This window comes from Ursus arctos, unplaced genomic scaffold (assembly GCF_023065955.2).
Source record: "Ursus arctos isolate Adak ecotype North America unplaced genomic scaffold, UrsArc2.0 scaffold_8, whole genome shotgun sequence".
In the NCBI taxonomy this organism is placed as follows: Eukaryota; Metazoa; Chordata; class Mammalia; order Carnivora; family Ursidae; genus Ursus; species Ursus arctos.
Genome location: NW_026623100.1, coordinates 61,496,309 through 61,520,606, shown reverse-complemented (window position 1 = coordinate 61,520,606; position 24,298 = coordinate 61,496,309). Strand labels below are relative to the sequence as shown.

Here is a 24,298-nt window from a genome sequence, read left to right as displayed (position 1 = left end):
TCATCTTGCTTTTGATATAAAAGCCTGTCTGTTCACACACAGGTCTCCCCTCATTCCACTATTTTCATGTATCACACTTGGATCTGAGCCTGGGGGCCTGGCTTCTATCAGAAGTTCCTCAGAAGCAGGAAATAGGTCCACGGACTCTCCTGGCAAAGCGCCCAGCAGTTTGGTGTATGGTCTGGCACTTTCTGGGGGCCTTTTGAAAAGTATGGCGTGGATGGGTCGCAAGCCCCCTTTCGGAGCACAGTGCACAGGGCCTTGGGGCAGCCCTCATCAGGCTGGTGGACAGAGGCGCGGGGGCTGTGTCCTTAGCTGCCCCCCACGTCCCTCCAGGAAGTCAGGAAGCTGAGTCTTGGCTTCTGTGCTTCCTAGCCCAGTGGCTTTAGGCCTCCATTCACTTCATGCACCCCTGACTTCAGAGGCTCCGGAGGGGACTCCAACTGAAGTGAGATGTAATGTGTTCTGGAGACCATAAAGCTCAGCATACATTTAAAATATTAATAATATTATTATAAAGTATCATTATTACTCTTATAAAGAGATGGAGGAGAGGCGGGACGAGAAGGGAAAATACGTCTTAGAGCCGAAAGGGACGAGTCTATAGGCAGCAGCTGTATGGGAAATGGGGGGCCTGGGGGCCCCACGGGATAGTAGAATACCCCCAAATGTCCTAAGGTAATGTCTTCTTGTGGGAAATGTGATAGAACCAGGAATGCTGGAAACATGAAAGATGTTTTCATTCCCGTCTTTACCGATGTGGTCAGTGACCGACACAAGGTCACACGGCTAGGAAGTGGTAAGGGAAGGACTTGACTCCAGGTACCCCACAGCCTCTTTTTCTTGAGAGCTCAGTAGCTGTGCAGATATGGACACAGCTAACGTGGCTCAAGCACCTAGTTTCACCAGCTGCAGTGGCCAGTCCCTTACCCAACTGAACCCAAAGCAACTCCATGCGGTAGCTGTGGTCATGATTCCCATTTCCTTGATCAGGCAACTGAGTCACAGGGAACTTAGGTAAGAGATGAATAAGACATAAGCTCCTTGCCCTAAAGGAGCTCACTGAAGATGACATCTGGGAAAAATGCATTAGGTGCTAGAGTTGAGATGTGCAGTAAGGAGCCCAGAGGAAGGCCCTAAGGGGGCGTGTGTGTGTGTGTGTGTGTGTTGAGGGGTGGACGTGTTTGATGTCAGAGGACTCCTAGAAAGAAAAAGAGAGGCCAGCTGGGAAGGCAAGGAGCCTCTCTCTGATCCCGTAGTGTCCTCACGGAAACATCTGGCAGACGTACCCAGACATGACCTTGTGGAACAGCCACCATGAGTGGTGAAAGGCGGAGGCTGCCCTAAGTTTGTTCCGGAAACCCTACCTCGTGCCCAAGCAGACCATGACAGGAGTGGGGCTGTGGTGTGGCATTTTCAAAGTAGCCACCTCTGCTCCACTGTGAGCCCGCTCAGCCTGCACGGCCCAGGAACAACGTTCTCCCCTCACCAGAAAAGACCCAGGTAAATCAGATCACCCCGTACCCTCGTCCCCTACATGTACTCGTTCAAGTTTACAAATCAGACAGGTACTTTATTAGTCTACTGTGAGACTCACAGTGACTCCTGACAGTGACTCAGGACATTTTCGTGTTAAGACCTGAAGCCTCGTTGGGAAATTGAATGTGAATCTGGTGACTTGCGGGCCGAACACAGCAGCCAGGGCAGACAGGGCAAGCAGCTGGCAGAAGGAACGAGCTGGCCAGCTGCCAAGGACATCTGGGCAGCAGACAGAGCTGCCCCTGTGGACAGGGGAAACAATGTGCGTTTGGGCAGGACCGTCCCTGCATTTCTATGGGATGCATGGACCCTCCACAGCGGACATTCATTGGAAGTGACAGTGGCCCCCAAGACATGGTGCCTGCCATCAGGGTGAACCTACTGCTGACTCCCTCCCATCACCTGGAGCTTCCCTGCCTGCCCACCACCAGGCATAGGAAGGTGTGGCTTCGTGATGGAAATGACGAGAGATTTTGCCATGCTTGGTTGTCCTCTCCCAGTCCCTCCCTCTCTGTGGGATCAGGCGACCATGTGCTGAGCTGTCTACCCGACAGGGGGGCCTCATGTAGGCCAGGTGTCTAGGGGCATGGAGATATGCAGGCACTTTATCCCAGGGCCGGCCCCAACACCAGGGAGGCTGAACACCACCTGGAGCATGGCCTGGCCTATGGAAGCTGCTGAGAGGAACTGAGGTCAGCAAGGGTTTGAAACCAGCTTCCCCACCGTTAGCTAAGCAAGAGGAGCCTCGATTTAGCATCTCCGAGTCTCAGTCCCCTCAGCTGTAAAGCGGGGACAGCAATGGCCTCCCACCTCCCCAGCTGAGAGTATGAGCCAAGGCGTGTCTGCACACCAGAGGGCCTCATGACTGATGGTCGGCATTGCCACCGTCTGAGATGTCAATGATGCCGGAGACCTGAAACAGGAAGGGGGGCCAGGTGGTGTTGGGGGTAGGATGGGCAAGGAGGCCCCAGAGCTGCGGAAGGATATGGCCTGGGGAAGGGGAGCCAAAACAACCAGGGCCAAATCCCCAGGGCCCCATCTGTGTGCCACGGGGAGTTCTGCTGGGCTCTGGTGCTGGGACTTCTGCATGTCCCAGCTTCGTGCAGGCCATGGGTCGGACAAAGGAAGAATGCACCTGTTAGAGCAAGAACGGGGCCCAGACTCGGAACTGCGGGTGGTGGAGAGGAGAAGCGGGGTCGGGGCTGGAACAGAAGGGAGATGGCTGGGAAAGGAAGTGTCAGCCACTGCCTTCAGGCTGCTCTGATTTGCACTGAGGCTCCTGGCCACGTGGGAGGCTGTGGAGAGGCGGGTGCTGGGAGAGGCAGCACTTGGCAGACCCAAGTTCTAATCCCAGCCTGATGCTGGGGTGGGGTATGTCCTCAGTCTCGCGGAACCTTAGCAACCCTGGCAGCTGTGGAAGTTAGAACTGTTCCAGAGGCAGCCTAGCACGATGGTTAAGGGCGTGAGCTCCAGGTCCTCTGTGGCTGCCGGTGACGGGCAAGCTGCTGACCACCTCGGGCCTCTGTCTCTCCCCATATAAAACAGGGGACAAGCCGCCCTCACAGGGGTGCGAGGAGTGACAGAATGGAAGCGAGTCAGACAGCACTCGCACGGACTCAGAGATGCCTGATATTTTTAGTGCAGGGCTAGTCCCCCCACCCCCGGTGACCAGACCCCTCTTCCCGAGAGCTGGGCCTGGGAGGGCCGACCGATGAGGAGGGCTGTCTCACCTGCGGATGGTTCTGAGCAGGGTGGAGCGGGCCTCGTTGTGGAAGGTGATGATGATGCTGGTGGGAGGGAGGTCCGTGCAGTACACCAGCAGGGTGCATCTGGGGAAGGAAAGGCAGGAGGACACATAAGACCTTGGGGGCGAAGCAGAGTTAAGTGCTGGAACCAAGGGCACTGTGGCCGTCACAGTATGGACGGAGGCCTGGTGCCTGGGGGGACCGGCCCAGCTGCCCAGCACAGGTGAAGACTCCAGGGCAGGGCAGCGCCCAGCATGACTGAAGTTCAATTCCCCACCTCCACAGAGGAACTTGGACTTGGATCCAAATTCAGTTAGTGCACAGAACATAAACGTGGGGTTTCTCGCACGCCGAGTTAATGCACAGAGGTTCCTGGCAGCCACACAAAGCAACCCCTATGTCTTGGACTCTGCTCCCCAGTCTGTGTTCATCTGGGTCGGCAGAAGCCTCACCGTGTCCTGGGCCAGCAGCTCCAGCCCACCCCACCATGCTGACCTCTGACCTCCTGCCACACAGGCGGAAATCCGGCACGTTTAACCAGGCAGAGCCCTAAAACCCTGGCATAGACAATAAAACCCCATCTTGAAAAAGCATTCATTTCCACGTGTCCAGGATCATTTCGTATGACAATTACATCTGGGGTAATTTCAATTTAATACCTCGCTGCAAGGGAAAATTGTAGCCCGCAGCCCGAAAATTACTATAATAATGAAAATAAACCCGCCAAGTGATGCTGGTGCCACCAGGGACTATCTCTGGGTAAGTGCTTCCTCCTGTTTGCAGCTCTTTCAGGGGCTGTCCAATTACGGGGAGTGGTATTAAACGAGGAAGTAAATAACAGACATTTGGGTAGTGAAACAGTTCTTCTCTTCGTTTTCCAATTTCGTCCTCGGCTCAGGCCTTTGCATTTGGGGTCCGGAGATCCCAGGATGGACTTCCAGGCGACCGTGAGCCCAGTGAAACTGTTTGCAAAGCAGTGTATGCAAACGTGTGGGTTGTTGTGGTTTGGTTTTGTTTTTCTCTGGAAAGATGATTCATAGTTTTCACTAGATTCTCAAAGAAGTCTGTGGCTGAAAACACTTCATCTCAATCCTAGGCCAGTGAGCCTGATGTCCCTTTGGCCTCCTTGAGACCTGAACATGTTCGTCCAAAAGCAAACAATGAACAGGAGAATTTACACAGAGAAAGAGGGGCTCTTGTGCTCAGGGCCTAAGCAGAGCTGGGCTTGGGTCACCTGCCAAGAGCCAAGAATTAGGAAAGGAAGGCCCCAGGGGAAAGGAGAGTAGAAAGGTGAGTCATGACCTTCAGGCCTTCCCCATGCCCCCCCCCCCCCCCCCCCCCCGCCAGAGACAATGCCTCACCACATCATGTCAGCTCCACCTACTAAGAAAACCCTCCAGAATCCACTCCTCTTCTCTTGTCCCCATGGTCCTGGCTCCCAGAGTCCTTATTCCTCTCAGGGATTCCTGTGGCAGCCTCCTGACTGGTCTTCCTGCCTCCCCCCTCTGCCCCTGCCACTCACGTCCTGTCCACCACACAATTCTACTCAGGCCTTCCTCTGGCCTGAAGCCCTCAGTGGCTCCTGATGCAGAAAGTCCAAACTCCCTATCACAGCCCTTGAGACCTCCCACAGTGGCAGCATCGTATGTTGCCAGAACTCTCTGGCCCTGCTCACACTAGGACTTCTGCGTGGAGCAGTGTCCTTCCTCCTTTCTCCACCTAATGAGCTCCTACTCATCCTTTAAGACCCAGAGCAAATGCCCCCCCTTCTGTGAAGGTGTTCCGTACTCCCCCAGATAAGCAATGACCTGTCCTCTGTGCTCCCGTAATTCTGTACAGATCTCTCTTCTAGAATTTTCGGAGCTGGGAATGTCTCCTGCACTTGACTATTATTTCCTCTAGGGAAGGACCCTTGTCTATCTCCATGTCCCTAGAACAAGAATTCAGCATACTAGATGCCCATTCATGGGGAGAGGGAGAAAGAAATTTGGGAAATGCATTCCTAACTCAGCTGACTACTTAAGAGTTGATGGCTTTCAAAGGCGTGGCAGCCAGCCTCCCCGAAGGCTTCCGGTAAATCTCAATGCCTCATGTAGTTCTGTCGCTCACTGAATCAGCTCTAGCTCCCACAACCAACGGAATATGATGGAAGTGACAGTGGGCGACTTCCAAGGCTAAACCGTAGGACTGTGGGCTCTGCCTTGGCCACCTGGAGGGAAGCCAGCGGCCGAGGAAACTCAAGCCACCCTGCGGAGGCATGCCCGTGTGTGGAAGTACCGAGGCCTCTTGCCCGCCATCGCCACCACCCACTTGCCAGCCACGGGAATGAGCCGCTGTGGAAGTGAGCCCCCCAGCTTCCGCCAAGCCTGCAGATGACAGAAGCCCCAGCAGCTCCACGCCGGACCTGCTCGGAACTCCTGATCCATGAAGACTAAGAAGATAAGCAACGATTCCAGTGGTTTTAAGCTACTAAGTTTTGGGGGTGACTTGTTAGGCATTTGTTAACTATTATAAAACGGGAAGGAAAATGCCTTGACATAGCCCCCAGGGAGAAGAGGCCTTGAACTTGCCTATCTTTATATACAGACCTGAGTTTAAATTGGGAGCAATGAGGAAGAAGGGCAGGTGGCTGGTTGAGATGGACTTGTGGGGAGCCCTCAGTTGCCACACTGCGGGGTCCACGAGGGCATGGAGGGGCATGGAGAGACCCAGGCAGAGGAAGAGGCAGCAGCCAGCATGGGGAGAACCAAAGGAAGGAGGTGGATGTCGGGAGCAGAGCGATGCTCGTCTGTCTTTTACAGGAAGGTAATAAAGCTGAGAGCTTAGCAGGACCTCCTTGTCTCTGTCAGAGAGAGGGGACAAAAAGAAAGACTGACCCGCGTGACTCATAACACCACAACTGGCAGGGCTGTGCCAAGGGTCAGGCGCTGGGCACTGCCCTGGGGATGGCAAAGGGACCCCAAACCCTAGCTCTGGTGATGGAAGTTATTGAGGACAAGTTCGTGTGGCAGGGTGAGAGTGGAAGCCGCCGCTCAGAGAGCTTCTGGGGACAGAGGCCATTCCTCCTACCTTGGCCAGTGCAGCTGGGAGGCGGGTGTGTGACTGTACGATGACCCAGCAGCACGCACACACACGGGGCTCGCAGAGCAGAGAGGCAGGCTCATGTCCACCTGGGGTGCTGAAGTCTTCACGGGCGAGGAGATGCTAGACGAGCTAGCGACGGACGGAGAGAAATGGGGTACAGGGTCCCAGTCCCGGTAGGGTTCTGGACCCGCAGGCTGAGTGCCGCAGTGAGACTGTTCATAGACTATTCGCCTGGGGGTCGTACCCCACCGACCGGATGTGGGACTACAGGCCAACCACCTCCTCTCCTATCTGCTGTCCACTTATCTGTAGGACAGGGCTTGGGCTCTCCTGCTGAGGGTTCCCGTGCATAGTAATCGGAAGCTCTGATTGCAGCTGACACCAAATAAAAATGATTTGACAGAACGCCACAAAGACCGTTCTGCAGCTTGGGCTCAACTATGTGGCTGGACATCGAATTGACTTTTCTGAGCCTCAGTTTCTCTGTCTGGAAAGTGGAGACAACAATTTTTAACTTGCAGATTTTTCCCCTAGATTATTGCTGTTGTTTAATATTCCATGCTTGATAAAACTGTCAGGACTGTTATCTTCAACAGCAAGTTCAAATGTGCAGAGTACTCCCCCCATTGGGCGGTTCTGTCTTGTCTGACAGAGGGCGAGGCGCCCTGAAAGGTGAGGGGGGAGGGGGAAAGAGCAAAGAACCCAGCAACAGTTTTAGAGAAACGAAGCCGGGTTATGATGTCGGTTTGAATCCTGAATCTGTCGAAAACTGGCTGTGTGCCCTTGGGCACATCATTTGCCCTCTCAGAGCCTCGATGTGTCACCTGTTGAGTGCAGACAGACACCTCCCTTGCAGGCTTGCTGTGAAGACCACAGACTGCAGGCAAAGCACCAGGTGTTTAACAGCTGCCAAGTAAATGGCAGCTACAATTATTATCAGCACGGCTCTAGGGGCTGAAGCAGCTCCGTGCAGTGTTCTGCCCTTATGGACTAGAACCATGAACTCATGATTCCAAAAAGGAAGGGGCCTTGGAGATGACCCAGTTCAGCCTCCTAGACTGGGCAGACCTTGGTGGCGGGACAGGCATTGGCAGGAGCCTGGGCGGTCATGCTCTTGGACCTCACTCCCCTCCACCCTCCTGCAGGAGAAAGGTCAGGGGGCTTCTCTCTGGGTGGGGCAGGAATCCCCGAAGAGCTCCAGTGTGCACAAGCCCAGGGAGGGCGGGCAGCAGGGCACTGCCTCACACCTCAATGGCCTGGGCATCTTGGCTCTTGGGACTTCACAGATTCTTCCTTCTGCCCCTGGTCACAGTGCGTCAGCTGTCTCATCAGACCTTCGCAACAGCTTCTGAGAACCTCCACTCCCCAGAAGAGCAGACCCGGGGCTCAGAATCTCACTCAGAGTCACACACCTGGGGAGTGACTCAGGTGAGCTGCGCCCAGGTCCTGGGACTTCTAACTGCCACCTGTCCCCAGCACCCCGCAGCCCTACTTGGGGATGAGCAGTCAGCACTGGCAGCAACCAGGCTGAGAGGCAGAGAAAAATCCTTCAAACTGGACGCCATGAGGAGAGTCGGCTCAGACGGTGGGCTCTCTGGGAGAAGACTCTAGAAGATTAATCAAATGGCAAGATCTATTAGGGACACCGAGGGGATGTTGAAAGCTTCCAATGCTGAGATCTGGCGCCCGCAGACAGACGGGAAAGCATGTTTGTAATTTATTATTCAGGGGTTTTACTGGAGAGAAGAGCAAGTGAGCAGGAAAGATCAGAGTGGGAGGAGGGCCAGGAGGAAGGGCGGACCACATGGTGTGTGGAGACTGACGCCAGCCTGCCCACCGGGGCTGCTGTCCTGATGGCCCCAAGCACCTCCTGAATAACATCTGCTCCGCTGAGCTCATCCCCCACATGCAGTATTTTCTGTTTTGTGCTTCTCTTTTTTCTTTCTGCAAAATTCAGCTGAGGCTCTTGATTTCCCCAAGCTCAGGTGCATCTCAAAGTGTTTCCTGAACCATCAACTTCTTGAGTGTTGAGCGCCACTTACAGCCAAGGCCGCCTCCACAGAGGGTCTGAGATGCTAGCCCCAGGGCACAGGCAGGAGCTTCCTCTTCGGTCTCTTTCCGTCTCTCCAGCACCAGTCCCTGCTCCCCTACCCACCCCCGCCCCGCCCTGTATGCCAGCAGGTGCCAACGCGGGTATGTCAGAAACATTAAGTGATGATCACCATCAGTTCCCACAGAAACGTAATGTACACATGCTTTTTTTTTTTTTTAAGATTTTATGTATTTATTTGAGAGAGAGAGCGACCCAGAGAAAGAGAGAGTATAAGGCAGGGTGGGCAGGGGGAGAGGGAGAAGCAGAATCCTCCCCTGAACTCAGAGCCTGGCGCAGGATCCCTGGATCACACCCTGAACCAAAAGCAGACGCTTAACTGACTGAGCCGCCCAGGCGCCCCGTGCACAGCCTCTTATTTTGTTGCACAAGCTCGTGAGACTGAGAGCTGCCTCTAAGCGGTGTTAAGATGGCATCATCATCCCCATTTTATCAGTGGGCAACAGAGGCTCCCGAGGGTCCCAAGGGTGCCTGCTGAGGCTGGCACCCAGGTCCTCTGACTCCTGGACATACGTCTTCCTCCTACAGCGTGCCACCCTTACGGAAGAAAAGACGTGGTCATAAATTACAAACATTTGGGGTTTGATTCTGGAATGTCAAAACAGGAGGGAGTGATGGAGTGGCAGACCCAGGAACCCGGAGGAAGAGGACAGTGCAATTATTATCACCAGAATGTTGATGGAGAGAAAGGCCACTGGTCTCCCCCCGCAATTGACAACGGCACCAAGTGTGAGAAGACAGACTCCTGAAGGGGGGGCTCTGGCATCCCAGAGGGGAGACTGAGGGCAGCTAAAGAAAGCGGAAAAGTCACACAAAAATGTGGCAGAATGTAATGGAGATCACACAGGCCTGGGGTGGGACACTCGGGTGTGTCATCACTTGGGAGCTTGGCAGTGACTTCACTTCCCTAAGCCTTGGCCCCCGGTCTACAGTGATGAAAATATCCATCTCGTAATGTTCTTAAACTGCTACTTCGGGGGCACCTGGGTGGCTCGGTCCGTGAAGCGTCTAACTCTTGGTTTCAACTCAGGATGTGATCTCGGGGTAGGGAGATCAGCGTGGAGCCTGCTTGGGTTTCTGTGTCTCCCTCTGCCCCCACCACCTGCCCTCCCAGTGTGCGTGCACACGCTCTCCCTCCAGTGCCGGGCGCTGTGCGGAACACCTTGCATATTTAATGCTCACCGTAACCTTATGAGGGGCCACTGCTTGATGGACTCACTCAGGAGGAGACTCAGGCACCGGGAGGTGAAGCAACTTGCTACAGCCAGTGCAGGGATTTGAACCCAGGCCTGCCAGACGTCCTTGTCACCATGCCACCACCTCTCCACGCCAGCACTGTTACAAGCACTAGGGTATCCAAAAGCCTTCAGCTGCTGCTCAGGTCCCATCTGTGTCCTGTGCCCTGTGGACCCATGGGCCCCACTCAAGTCACCAACCCAAGAAGCAGTTTCTACTGAGCTCTGGAATCCAGCCGTTGCAGCGACCTGCCCGGGGAGGGGGGTGGGGGACAGGCTGTCGCTCCTGGGCAGTTAGAGGAGGACAGGGAAAGGGCCAGCTGAGCTACCCTGGGGGATAACGACAGGGGCTCCCACTTCCTGCCCAGGCAGAGCCAGCGGATGTGTGATTTCAATGAGGCCCTAGGAGGGGAATTTGTGAACACCTATTCTAAAGCTAATGTCCATCCCTCTGACTCCTACAGTCCTGAACACGTGGCAGAGGGCAGACTCAGACAGAGAAAGTGAATAGGCTGTCTTCTCTGTGTGTTCCATTTCCCTGAACTCTATGGCCACAAGGGCCAAAAGAAGCACAGGCATACAGTGGGAGTGGGACCGGTTTCCTGGGAGAGCCCTGTCTGTCTCCGAGGGAGAGACAATCTGTGGATTCCCAGGTGCAGGGGTGTGCGGGCACATCCTCCGTCCCTCCCACACTTTTGTCTCGTCTCACCATGTCATGGCTCCAGCCCTGATGAGGCCTTGGGGAGACCAGCATCTCTTCCCCTCACTCCCCAATGACACCAATGCCCACCCCAAAGCTGATGTGTGTGCAGAAGGATGAGGGGGGCAAAGCTCAAGGCCCAGGGACCTTTCCAGAATGTCAGTTGCCTTGGGACAGGGACAGTGAACATGCCGGCAGCATGGAGAATCACAGGTTTTGTATTTAGAGCTGAGAACATCTAATACATTCCCGGATCAGTTCTCCGTACAGAAACCTGCTCCCAGCCAAGCGGAGAAGGAAGATGGCCAAAAGGTACAAAATGCCCAACCTGGGCCTGGCCTCTAGGTCCAAACGCAAGTCTTTAGAAGAGAAAAATGCAAGCAGTATGAAAGTATGACAATTGTAGAATCAGAAATTCCTTTTAATCTCATTTCATGGGCAACACAGATACACTGTAAGGCATGAAATTTTTATTTCATGTCAATTTCACTGGGATTTCACATGCAGATTAATTTGTTCATCCACATAAACATATAGTGCTCCTAGGTCTTGCCTCAACAGCTGTCCTCATTTAGGATTACAGAAATCCTGCATCTCATACAAGATACTTAAAATAACAGTGAGATCTGCTACTCCATTATGCTGTGGCGTTTTAATTGCTGAACGCGTTATTAAATTCCTTTACTCTGAGAAGGGGGTTCGTGGGCCAGGGCAGGGGAGTGAGCTGCCTCGAAGCCTGGTCGGGTACTGTGGTGGGCAGATGGCCTCCAACCCCCAAGTCCTTGTGTTATCCCCTCCCATGGAGTGTGAGTTGACCCTGGTGAGTGGCTTCTCAGGGATAGAATACAGCTAAAGTGATGGGATGCTACTTCTCTGATTAGGTTAGCAAAGACTGGGACACCCATCCTTTTGGCTTGCACTTTGGTGAAGCAAGCTGCCACACTGGGGAGCCCCACATGGCTAGGAACTGAGGCATGGCCTCAGGTCAATAGCTCGTGAGGACCGGAATCCTGCCCACAACCACATGAGGGAGCTGGGATGAGGGTCCAGCCCTGTTTTGCTCTGAGATGCCGGCAGCTCCAGCTGACCCGTGGATGACTGCCTGGGAAAGCCTTGTAGTCAGGACCCACCTGAGCCATGCCTGCATGCCTGACCCACAGAAACAGAGATGATAAACGTCCTGTTAAGCCACTAAGTTGCGGGTAATTTGTTACGAAGCAATAGACAGAGAACACAGGCACCCTCGGCTACCTGAAGAAACAAGGTCAGCGGCATTTCTCACTCCCCCGGGGCCGATGGTAAATCCTCTTGGGCAGTTGGTAGCTATCCCCACAAGGTGCTCCCAGAGCCCCCACAGGACCCTCTGGTGGCCTCTGTCCCCCTAGAGATGCTAGGTATGAATGCCCGGGGGACCTACACACACAGAAATTCTCCAGTAGTACCTTTGGGGTTGTTACAATCTTTCTAGATTGGAACTCTCTCAGGGGTTCTTAATATGAACCATACAGTACATAGAAGATCGTCTGGCTCTTCGCTCACGTCTCCCATGGATGCTACACAGTAGAAACCTTCCACACGGGTAAAGCAGAAGGTAATTCATTTCGTCACAATGGATGTCCAGGGGCTTTAAGCTTTAATTCTCCTGCAGAAAGGCTGATCCCGATGGTATCATGGGCACCCCTCCATGAACACAGGAACATTTAACAGAGGACTTATCCCAGGGTGAGCCTACTTAGGCCAACAAATGCCTTCCCTTGGCCTTCCCAACTACCACCATATTCCTGGTTGACTCTGTCAGTACAGCTCAGAGCCTGTAGTTCACTTCTTCCTCCCCCAAGTATTCTCCTGGATTTCTCAGCCACCTACTCCCAGGGGCCTCAGATTTCTAAGAAAACCTACATCTTGACTATTCTAGGGCACTTCCACCATCAGATTCATTGCAGCCCATAGATCAGAATAGTGTTCCCAGAAAACAGCTCTGCAAGCCCATTTTCCTGGCGATGTAAGAATGCCCCACAGGGGTCCTTGCTGACAAATCGGGGCGCTAACTGGGCGGGGAGGGCACCATGATCTAAGAGGCCATGGTATCGGGGCACCTGGGTGGCTCTTGGTTTGGGCTCAGGTCATAATTGTGAGGTTGTGGGATCAAGCCCTAGATCGCGCTCTGCACTCGGCATGGAGTCGGCTTCGGATTCTCTCTCCCTCTCCCTCCCGCTCATTCTCTCAGATAAATAAATAAATAAATAAATAAATAAATAAATAAATAAATAAATAAAATCTTAAAAAAGAAGAGACCCTGTTATCTGGACTCCCCTAAAGGCTCAGTCTCTGCTTCTACTTTATTTTGCAGCCCTTGGCAGCTAGAAGACCTTTCTCACTTTGACTCCAGACGAACCCCTGAGTTGCTGTAACACTAGAAAGTACCATGTAGAGCTTGTGGCTGGGTGCCCCCTACACTGCCAGCTGGTGGACAGTGTCTCCAGGAGAAGCCCATGCATGCTTTGTGAAGACAGCGGACACAAGTCAAATCAGTTGGGCAAATGAGAAATACTGGAAAAATACGAGATCACCTTTCTCATGGTCAACAACACACATGAACATGTTACAGGCTCTGAGACTTCTGCTAGCTATTGTTTACCCAGCTTTGCCTCAAAACCTGCCCCCTCCCCACCCTTGCATTTTTTCTTTTTTCCTAGCACACAATCCCTTACGCATAGTGAGAACTCACATATTTAACGGATATATAGTGAGTAAAGCACAGCATTGCCCAAAGAGAATTCTGTGGGGCCCAGGTTTAGAAGATGTTGCTTCCAGCTCCCTCTTTATTCACTGATGAGGAAACTGAGGCCCAGAACAGTGAATTGACCTGCCCCAGGCCACCTTGCTAGTTAGTGGTCTAGCTAAGATCTTCTGGGTCTTACCATTGAACTTGCTGTTTCCTTCCAGGAACCAAGCTTGGGGCCCCCGTCAGATGATACACAGAGGCCCCAGGCTCCAGTCCACATAGCGCTCCTGTTCACCTCTGCCTTCCAGTGCCCTCTAAACCCCTCTCCCCACCAAATCCTACCACCAAGGTCCCTACTGCTCCTCAATGTCGCTAAACTAACGGAAACTTTCCAGTCTTTATTTGACTTGTTATCTCTGTAGCACTTGACACGGAGGGTCACGCATTTTATTAAGGACTTGGTTCTTTGCGCTTGGCTTTGGCGAAATCACCTTAGTGCGGATAGCCTCTTCCTAGGCTGTCTCCTCTGGATTTTCCTCTTCTTTCCTCATCTGAAATTCTAGCCTTCCCCCCAAAATTCTCTTAAACCATCTTTTTCTCAGTCTTCCTTCTCTTTGGATTACTAAATTTTTTCCCAGGGCTTCAATCTCCTATCTGTTTGCTAATGACCTCAACCCTACCCCTAATCCTGATGAGACCTGTCCTTGGATGGCCCCATAAGGTGACCTCATTACCCACCCTCTGCCTCCAGCACCTCGGCCAAGCCTGCTGTGCCTGTTGTGTTCCCTACCTCACCATCTACCGTGTGCCCAAACCCAAGAGATAGTCTCGAATCCTGCCTCTCCCCATCCCCCCAACCTAATTAAAGGCCTAGTCCTGTCAATCCTTCTTATTTATCTCTCGACCTGGCTGTTTCTTCACATTCCCATCATGTCTTCTCTGTATTACTGCTGCAACTTCCAAGCTGGCTTTATCCCCTTCCAATCTATCCAGCACGCTGCAGCTAGAATGATCTTTCCAAACTGCAAATTCTTAACATGTTTCAACGCTGCCTAACTGTTCACAAAATGAAGTTGATACCTCTAATCGTGGCTTCCTATCCTAGTGACCCAGCACCACGTATGACTCCTCCCCTGCATGCTCCAAGTTTCGGCTACATTCTGCCTGACCCACTCTTTTCTCTCTGGACCTCTGTGGGCATGGCCTCCCTCCCACATGTCTGAAATGTATTCTCCTCTCTTCCAAGCTTGGGCAATTTTCTCTTCTTCTAATCTTGGCTTGGAAGTTACTTTCCCTGGAAAGCATTTCTTGATCTCCCCAGGCTTTTCCAACATGCTCTCCTAGGACATCTCTGTAATCGATTACCAAACATTGTGAACTTAATTTCTGTCCCCTCTACTATTGCCTACAGCAAAGGCAAGGATTCATTTGTAGCTGGGACCTCAGAACCTAGCACAGAAGACATATAACACATGTCTGAAGAATGAGTAGATGCCTGGGTGAGGGAGGAAGCAGGTGAGCTCCCACTGGGGCAAAGTCGGAGGGGACAGTGTCCATTGCCAAGTTATGAGTGACAGCAGCTCGAGGGAAATGCTGAGCCATAAGCTGAGCAAGGTGCCACGATCAATCATACAGAGAAGGAGACCAAACAAGTCACTAAGACTGAAGTTGGAATATGTAGCCACAGTGGCAAAAACAGGGAGCCTTGTGTGATGCCTGTCCTGGGAGACACCTGGGACAGTCATGTGGTGGCTGTGGAGAGCTCTGACACATTCTCTGTAGCAATGGAAATACCCATCTGTATTTAAAGGGCCGAGATATTCTCCCTGTTTACCAAAGTCCCAGGGACAATGAACATCGCTCATCGAGGTGAACACTGTTCATCAAGGTGTCCATCGAACACTGTTCAAGGACGGTGAACATTTGTTCTTTCAAGTGAGAGGGAGAGATTGAATCCTACCTGGACAGGGTTGCCAGACATGGCTCAGACACCCTCTTCGTCCAGACCCAGCCTGTCCAATGCGGTAGCCACTGAGCACTGGAGTGTGAAATACACACAAGATTTCAAAGACTCTGGATGAAAAAGAATGTAAAATAGCTCATCACACTCACTGTATGTCAAAGTGGTCATATTTGGGTATCCTGAGTTAAATAAAATATGTTCTTAAAATTATTTTACTTGTTTCTTTTGCTTTTTAAAACATGACTACTAGAAGATTTCATGTCACCTACGTGGCTTTCATCTATTTCTACTGGACATCGTTGTCCGAGATGTTCCTCAACCTTAGCCTATATACAATCCAACTTCAAATCTCAGCCTTAGTGCCAGACAATGGTTTCTAGATGCTGGGTTCTTTTGTACAAGTAAACCAAAACTTAAAAAATTATAAAGACCATTATTAGGTTTGCAACATTATATTTTGCAGGAGAGAACATATTTAAAAAAATCTCATCATCTAATATCATTCTTTCATAAATGGGTGTTTAAACACTAGAAAAGGCTGCAATTTCAGAACCATTAAAAACCCTTTAAATTGTAAAATTAAGCTTTAAGAACATCTCTCTCGCGGTATCCCCTCTTCCCCCAACACCAAGGATCAGATTTGCACTAATTTACATGTGAAAGTACAGCTCAAAGGTCCATCCACTAGATTAGGATGAGCCTGTGTTTGACCGCCCCCTGCGCGGTGGACACCAAACACGGAAGCCGGGACACCGCCACTCTTTGCTCCGGAACCAGCAGCCCCAGCTCTGTTCTTGGTGCTGCTGATCTCACACATCGGGACGGTTTTCCTGATCTCTGGTCCCAGTTTACCTCCTCATGGACTTCTGCTGCCTGTGCAACTGGCTCAGAATGAGCACCCGACTGGGGAACGCAGACACCTCGGGCTAAGCTGAGGCCTCCTGGACCCCACCACTGCTCCCCTCTGGACAGGACCCCCTTGTTTGCCCAGACAACTGATTATGTTGACCAGGTCTTTTGAAATGAGTGGGACCCCGCAGTTTGGGGGAAACCACAGGTAGGAAGCAGTACCTTCTCTCCAGGAAGAGCAACTGCTTTCGGGAGGCAGCAAAGAGGCTCCTCTTGGGACCTTGCCAGGATCTGTGTTCGCTGGTACCGAGCGCCACCCAGATGGCAGGCATGTGCGCGTGTGTGCGTGTGCGTACGTGTGCGTGCACACACACAGAGGAGAATGTTCTCAAAAGGCAAATGCAGAGTGTAGCTGCGACCAGGAAGTGTGGAGGTGGGCCAAGGCCTATTTTTGCAATGTTTCTGAAAAAGATTCCTCAGTGTCTGGGACAAGGGCTCCTTCAAGTCTTATTTTAGCCCTGCTTGAATCACATTACACAATAGTAATAAGAGACAACACCTACTGACCCCTGGCTCTGTCTCAGGTCTTCTTCCAAGAGCTTTAGATCTGCACAATGATTCTCTGAGGCAGGCGCTGGGACTCCTCCTCTCCCGTTCTGGAGGGGACTGTGAGGGCAGGTCAGTAAGCAGCAGAGCCTCGAGATAAAACCGATGGGCTGGCTCCCGACGCTGTGCTCTCACACGCTCCCCTAGGGTGCCCCTGGATGGTCATTCAACTCACTGGCTCTCAGCCTTTATTTCACACTGGTCTTTCTCTCTGCCTTTGGTCTTGAAGGGCACATGCTGGAAGGTTCTGGAAAGATGGAAAATCCTAAGTCTGGGTTGTCCCTCACCTGCTAAAAGAATGGTGTCTCCCTTTGATGCTCCCTGAGCTATTTCCTGATATTTCTCAGACTTTCTAGCTCAAGGATCAGAGAATAGTCAGTCCTTCCTTTTACCTTTTGCCTTCAATCCTCAAATTCAAGCTGAGATAAGACCTGTAGCCCTAGTGAATCCAGGGACACAGCCAGGCCCACCCCACTGAGCTCAGGAATGGGCTGCTTGAGGGCCAAGTGTCCCCCACTTCTTCTCCTGGGGACTCACAATGGCATGCCCCTCTGGAAGGTCTGAGGTGGGGAGGTAAAAAGCAAAGGCTTCTCATATCTTCCCATGCCCTCCTCCTAGCCAGTTCATCCATCCATCCTGAGCCAGTCCTGCCCCACATTCTGCCTCCACCCCTCCTTTATTCTCACTTCCACCTGCCCAAGCTGGGTCTGCACCCTTGCAAAGCCCCCTGACTGTTCTTCCTGCCTGCAGAGCCGCCCCCCCCATCCCCTTCCTCCCTGCTCTCTGCACACAAGTCACACACCACTCTCCCTAGCCTCACCTGGTTCCTTGAAGCCAAGCCCTGACCGCATCCCAAGGCCTCCCCCTCACACTAACCCCCAGCCCTGCCCCACAGTTCCCCTGCCTGAGTCTTCCAGCCCTGCTAACCCGGTCCACTCACCTCCCTCCAGCACAACCTCCACATGCCTCCCCATCCCCCACACTCTCATCTTCCTGTCCGGGGCTGCCTAAATTACAACCCTTGTGCCACCCATGTCATCGTCCACCACCACACGTCTCAATGGGACTTACTCCCCTGTTTGCAAAGCTGTGCTGTCTTCTCCGTGGGCACGGCCCACTTTTCTACTTCTTTATGTTCTTAATGGCAAGTTAGTCAACCAACTGGAGTAAATGTCCTCATCTCTAAACCGGAATCGCAGCAAGGCTGCTGGGAGGCTGAGCTGGGAGAACACATACAAGGTGCCTACCACGTGTCAGGGGAATAGTTTGATCAATAAACATTGGCTGCTTATGGTCCCGGATTTATGGGCTAACATGGAGAATCCTTTGTTGAGTGAGGGTGGTTTTAAATTTCCCATGACTGGATTTTCACCCTGTTTTGAGGCTTCTTTCCCGCACCTGCTCTCCCAAACACTCGTGTTTTCAGTAGAGAGTTTGATGGTGAAGCTGGTGAGGTGCCTTTGGGTCCACAGTCCCTCAGAGCGTAGCGATGAGAGGCTGAGTGTCAGGCACACTGCTGGAACACCTGTCCTAGGCTGCTCCAGGTCTCGAGGGGAGACTGATGTGCGCCCCTGGGGTAATGAGTGCTCACAAGTGAGCACAGGAGTAAGGAGGAGCCGCTGAACTTAGCCTGGGGGGGAGACGCTTTCCTGGAGAACAGCCTCCCCAGCTGCCCCAGGTTCCCGAAAGATGGCATGCCCTGTGCAGGCAGAGTAGCAAGGTGAAGAGGCACGAAGCCTGAGCATAGTCAGGCAGCCGCAGCCTCGACTGGCTGGGGTGGACCTGCCTTCTGGAAGAAGTGAGCCAACGACATTTGAAAGATTTCAAATGGGAAGCCAAGTGTCTGCATTTGGAAAGCTCTCTGTGGAGGAAGAGCGGAGGACGGACTGGTAAGGGGCCAGAGCCATGCTGGAGGGCGGTGGGGGCTGCTGCAGTCACTCTGGAGAGAGGGGACCACCACTGAGGATGGCAGGCAAGGCCAGTCTCCAAGGGCTATCTAAGAGGCAGACTCAACAGAATGAGGGTGGACAAGTCGGACTCCAAAGGTTTCGGCTTGGGTCCAAGGTCAACAGTGGGACCTGTCCTGTGATGGGGCAGGTGAAAGCCAAGTGGGTGCCTTCTGTCTCGAGAGGCAGTACAGGCAGGCTTGGTGAGACGTGGGGTAAGGAATAAACGATGTGTCCTGGGGCGCCTGGGGGACTCAGTCAGTTGAATGCCTGACTCTTGATTTCAGCTCGGGTCATGATCTCAGGGTCATGGGACGGAGCCCCGCATGGGGCTCCATGCTCAGCACAGAATCTGCCAGAGATTCTCTCTCTCTCTGTCCCTCCCTCTGCTCTCTCTCTTGCTAATAAATTAGTAAAATCTTCTAAAAAATGTTGTGTCCACATGATGAATCAGGGCAGACGTGGCAGAGCAGGGAAGCAGGAGAGTAGACGGAACGATGCCTGTTCTGGCTGGCGTCATGGTCAGGGTGAGGGCCACATGGGGGCAGAAGGTGAGAGCTGTCCGGACACCCGTGCTTCAGTCAAATATCAGGGGTCCTCCTACTGCATCTGGTTCACCAAGGACAACTGTAGGGGCATTAGCCGATCCTGCCCTTGCTAGCCCAGACGGAACCCCGGCTGCTACGTGACTCCACAGGTCCCCCCTCTTCTGTCACATCGTGCCTTCTTCAGCCGCCCCCAGGCCCACCACTCACGTCACTCCATCCCACTGTCTGTCACCCCGGCCAGCACCGGCTTTCCACAGCCGCCCGCCCACAGCTGTCACCTCCTCTGCTCTTTTCATCTGCTGTCAGACACAGTTCTACTTCCTGGCCCCCAGCCCTGAAATCACTCCCTCTGCTGGCCTTGGCTTCTATCCCCACTATTTTAAAAGTACACATTTCACCAGACGGGCATCGCGATTGCCTCATTGCTTATTTTGCGCTCCGGTTTTTAAAGTTAAGTTTGACATTCAGGCAAGTGAAGTGTTTCGGCGCCAGGAGCCGAGGCTGAGGCAGGAAGCTCTGTGCAGAACTTCTCTGCCCGCACCCTCTCCGCCCCCGCACCACCCTGTTCCTGGAGCACACCCCAGCTCAGAGGTGGGGGACCGGGCACAGAGCCAGGACCTCTCCAAACTCATTCACGTAGCTCCTTGCTCCTTCAGGGCTGGCCCCCTCTCTGTCCTGCCTCTGGACCTGCTGCCGAGCCTCGGACAGGTCACAGGGCCCGGTGCTCACGGGGATCCTGGGGCTCAGACCCGTCCGACGACTCACCGCCACGGCTAGCAGACCGCGCTGACTGGGGGCTAAAGACTGTGCTCAGCATCCGAAATGGATTATTGCACCTCCCCATGATGGCAACCCTGGCTACCATTGTTACTCCCATTTCAAGACGAGGAACTGAGGCTTGGGGAGTTAGAGTAACTCACCCAAGGAGCAGCTGACGACCGGCAGACAGGCCTGATCTCAAAGCTCCCAGGGCTAGGAGGCCTGGCCCTGCCACTCACTTAACCAGCTACGGGCCTGCACTCCGTTTTCTTCCCTGCTGGATGGCGGTGACCCCTTCCCCCCAAGGGCAGCTAAGAAGGACATGTGAGGACGCTCTGTGAAGTCTCCTAGAGCCGCAGGGTGTGGTACTCTTATTCTGAGCATGGCCGAGGTTCAGCTTTTACTTAGGAATTGTGCCAGGTGCCCGAGCCACTCAGGATGTCCTCGGGCCCGTTCTCCCGGCCCTGTTTCTTTCTAGCATTAGAGGCGCAGAGGAGTGGCCTGTCACACCAGCCGACGGTTCTCTGAAGCGCTGGGGGGGATAATGGTAACCCAACACGACAGCGCTCTGCGTTATAAAGGGGAAAAGTTCACACGTTCCAATCCTTATTCTACGCCGAAAACCGTGGGCAGGTCACCAGTTTCAGTCAAGCTGCCATCCTGTGATGTGTCAACTCCAGGAGCAAACAGCTCTGCTGTTAAAGGGCAAAGACGGTATCAAAGCGGATCATGTTGGCCTCTCAAGCCAGGAGGGGGGTCTGGAGACCTTCGCCCAGGGGAAGGCATGAGGGCCCAAAGAAATGGACAAGACGGCAGTAAAGGACAGCTGTCGTGGTCCTGCAGGCCCCCGAGTCTCCTTAGGAGGAGAAGTGTGTGAGGGGAAGGATTCATCCAGGGCCATGGGGGAGGGGAGGTGCTGCAGAGCTGGAGGGAGTCGTGCTTCTGGAAATAGCCTCCAATCAGATTCAGTCCCTAAGTCAGTTCCTGCACATTCTTACCAGCACAAGTATTTTCAACTGGCAGACAGGGCTGGAAGTGACCTTAATAAGCATCTCTGAGCTACTTCTCTCTTCTTACCCGTGAGGAAACAGACACCCTGAGAGCTGAAGGGTTGGGCACGATCTTAGACAGGACCCATGGCTTCTCATGCTCCGTCTAGTAGCTTCCCCCCATTTTACCGCACACCGCCATGATGTGGGAGAAAATGTCAAAAACACTCAGAAGAGAAGCAGGTTATTGAGGACAGACTAGGAGTCAGGCTTTGTGCTTGGTTTTTGGGCAAAGGGCCTAGAAAGGGGAAGAGAGCAGGTATGAAACACTTGACTCGGGACTGGAGTGGCCCATGAACTTCCGAAAGGTGCTCCACCTCACTGATTGGTGGGGAAAGGCAAACCTTCACCACTGGAAGATACCACGATGCAGCCTCTCTAAGGCTCAAGTGAAACAGACAACAGCCAGTGACTGACCACAAAGATGGCGAGCCACTGGAACTCTCACACACGTACATGGCCGGTGGGGAGGAAACGCGTGTTCACCAAAAGACAAGTACAAGATGGATCACAGGAGCACTGTTCGTAAGAGCCCCACTATGGAAAAACCCCCATGAGCATTAACAGTAGAACCGATACATAAATTGCGATAGACTCATACAAAGGAATACTATACAGCAGTGAGAATAAACGCAGTACACCTCGGAAAACATGTCTGGATTTCACACACATAATTTTGAGGGAAGCCAGACATACAAGAGCACATACTGTGTAAGTCCAGTTATGTAAAATTCAAAAACAAACAATGCTAGTCTATGGCGTTTGAAGTCGGGACAGTGTTACCCATAGCGGGGAGTAGGGGCAGGGACGTAAGGGTGGTTCTGGCAAACTGAGCGTCGTCTTTCCCTTGGTGGACGTGCTTGATGTAGGAATGTGGGCGTGTTCTCTCTGGAAATTTCTTCAAGCGGTACATGTATGAAGTGTCAGCTTTTCTGTATGTATGTGGGACTCTGATTCAAAATCTACCTAAGATGAAGAGAAGTTCTGGGTCTTGAGGAATACTTCGGTCTTGCAGGGATATTTCAAAAGCCACCGAAGTGGAAGGATTCGATAGAGCCCATGAACTAGAGGCAAGAGCCACAGCCAAACTCAGCAATGCTTTCTCTTCCCCTGAGCACTCCAGCTGTCCTGGTGCCCCCAACAGCACTAAAGAGAACACTCCAGAATGCAGAATGCAAGTTCAGGGTCTCCTCTTCAGCCTTCTGCTTTCTTAAAAGTGTATTCCCCAAAAACAATGGGGAAAAAAAGGATAATTTAGAGGAGAGAGCAATGATGCCAACTTCCCCTTGGTGTTACTGGCCCCGAGTGCATGGGCCAGGGCTTCTTTTCTTTTTTTTTAAAATAATCTTTTTTTTATTATATTATGTTAGTCACCATACAGTATATCCCTAGTTTTTGAAGTAAAGTTCCATGATTCATTACTTGCGTATAATACCCAGTGCACCATGCAATACGTGCCCTCCTTAATACCCATCACCAGCCTATCCCATTCCCCCACCCCCCTCCCCTCTGAAGCCCTCAGTTTGTTTCCATGGACGGGACTGGAGGAGATAATGCTAAGCAAAATAAGTCAAGCAGAGAAAGACAATTATCATATGGTTTCATTCATTTATGGAACATAAGAAGAGGAAGATCAGTAGAAGAAGAAAGGGAAGAAGAAAGGGGGGGGGTAAACAGAAGGGGGAATGAACCAAGGCTTGTTTTCAAGGCCAGCTAAGGGAACGTTCTTCCCAGGGGGAGTAGCCCTCTGGTGAGAAGGGACAGGTGGCCTGTGGAGGGCAGTAAGGAGTTCCCAGTCATCTAGCCGGGAGATTTGCCTCCTTGGGAAATCTAAGCTCCATGAGAGCAAGTGTTTGGACTGCTTGTTTACTGATCTATCCCGACGTGAAAATGAATAAAGGAAACCTCATTCAAAATACAGTCCGTCAGGAAGAAGGAAGATTTCCTCCCACCCCGGCAACAGCAAGTTGCCCTCACCTGCAGCCAATGAGAAGCTGTCACCACTTCAGACTCTCATTTTCCTCCAATGCGCGTTTGTTCAGAATGACCCCTCCAACTTCCTCCTTTCTCCTACAGGATGATGTTCTCCCCTTGGGTCTCCAGACTTGCCTGTGGCCCCCCAGGGTTTGTATGTCCCAAATTGCAATTTCTCTGCTCTTTCTGAACAAACTCATTTGCTGCTCAACAACCTTTGTTGTTTAATTTTTAAGGTGCACACCTAATAACCTAAGACTCAATAATTTGCAGGAATAACTCTGCAGGGGAAATACTTAATTCCAAATTAGTTTCCCAGTCCTGGGCCCTGAACACACTTCTCTGTGTCTTTCCATATCTCCTTCCATCATCTCCTTCCTCGGGCAATGCATAATAAAGGAGGGAAGCCCTGGGGGGAGGGAGGGAAATGTGTCTCCAGAGCTGGAGCCATTTAGTGCCTTTCAAAGGCACACAGGTTTTCTTGGCCTTGGCAACAGAACACAAGAAACTACTGACTCCGTTAGCTAACTGAAATATGTTCTATCCATGCCTCCAAGCAAGCTCAAACGGAAGTCTCAAACTACTTTAACTGGGAAACAGAATTCTCACACATCATCCCTTCTCCTTGCCCTACAAGCACCAGTAAAGCACACACACACACACACACACACACATACACACACACACACACACACTCAGTGAACTTGGACATAATCTGGGCTTCCTATTTGGGACAGAATATATACATATAGATATTTACATACAATTAGACCTAGAATCTGAAAACTTGATTTTGAGCACTGACTAGCTGTGTGATCTTGGACACGTCCCTTAACCCCTCCGAGCCTGATCTCTTTACCTAGGAATATGCTAGTCTTGATCTTCTGCCCAAGTCTTCATACCCAGTACTAAACCCAATAGTCAGACAGGGCAGATTCCTTTTCCAGATCCCTACCAGCTCCTTTTCCCTCCTGACCAGCTCTTGCTTCTCTCCCACCTCACCCCAGAAGAAACTCCCCAGCATAAAACACAGCATGTCACCCTGAGGATGCCAGTGCCCTGAAGACAAGATCCCACATCACACTCTATCCCCTTGGCCCCACTTCAGTCTAAGATTGGTTTTGGACATTGCCTACCCTTCTTTGGGGGTGGGGAGTGCATCACTGCCGCCTGGCACAGTTCCGCTCGGACCTACCTTGGTACTCCCCACTGCCTGCCGCCTGCCTCGGCAGAGCTCCACTGATCCAGGACTGGCCAGGGATGCGTTGCTTAGGACATCTGCCAGGGTCGCTGAGATGATGAGGCTATGACAGGATGAAAGTCCTAACATTTCAATGTTGACTGAACTGACTCTAAGCTCCTTATCCTGAATTCAAGACTTGGCTACAACACGACCCCAAGTTTCCTATCCAGAATTATTCTCCCCTCCATCACCCACACTCCAAGGAAATTGGACTGACTCCTGC

The 24,298-nt window shown here is 52.3% G+C and overlaps 1 protein-coding gene across 3 annotated transcripts in view; it reads right to left on the bottom strand.

Moving 5' to 3' along the window:
- Positions 1 to 24,298, bottom strand: part of GALNT14 (polypeptide N-acetylgalactosaminyltransferase 14) — a 202,251-nt gene that overhangs the window by 42,675 nt on the left and 135,278 nt on the right. For all 3 annotated transcript variants that reach the window (XM_044390984.3, XM_026478393.4, XM_026478403.3), the window contains one exon: positions 3,270 to 3,368. In XM_044390984.3, coding sequence (XP_044246919.2) covers positions 3,270 to 3,368 — 99 coding nt within the window. The remainder of the gene's footprint in view (positions 1 to 3,269; positions 3,369 to 24,298) is intronic.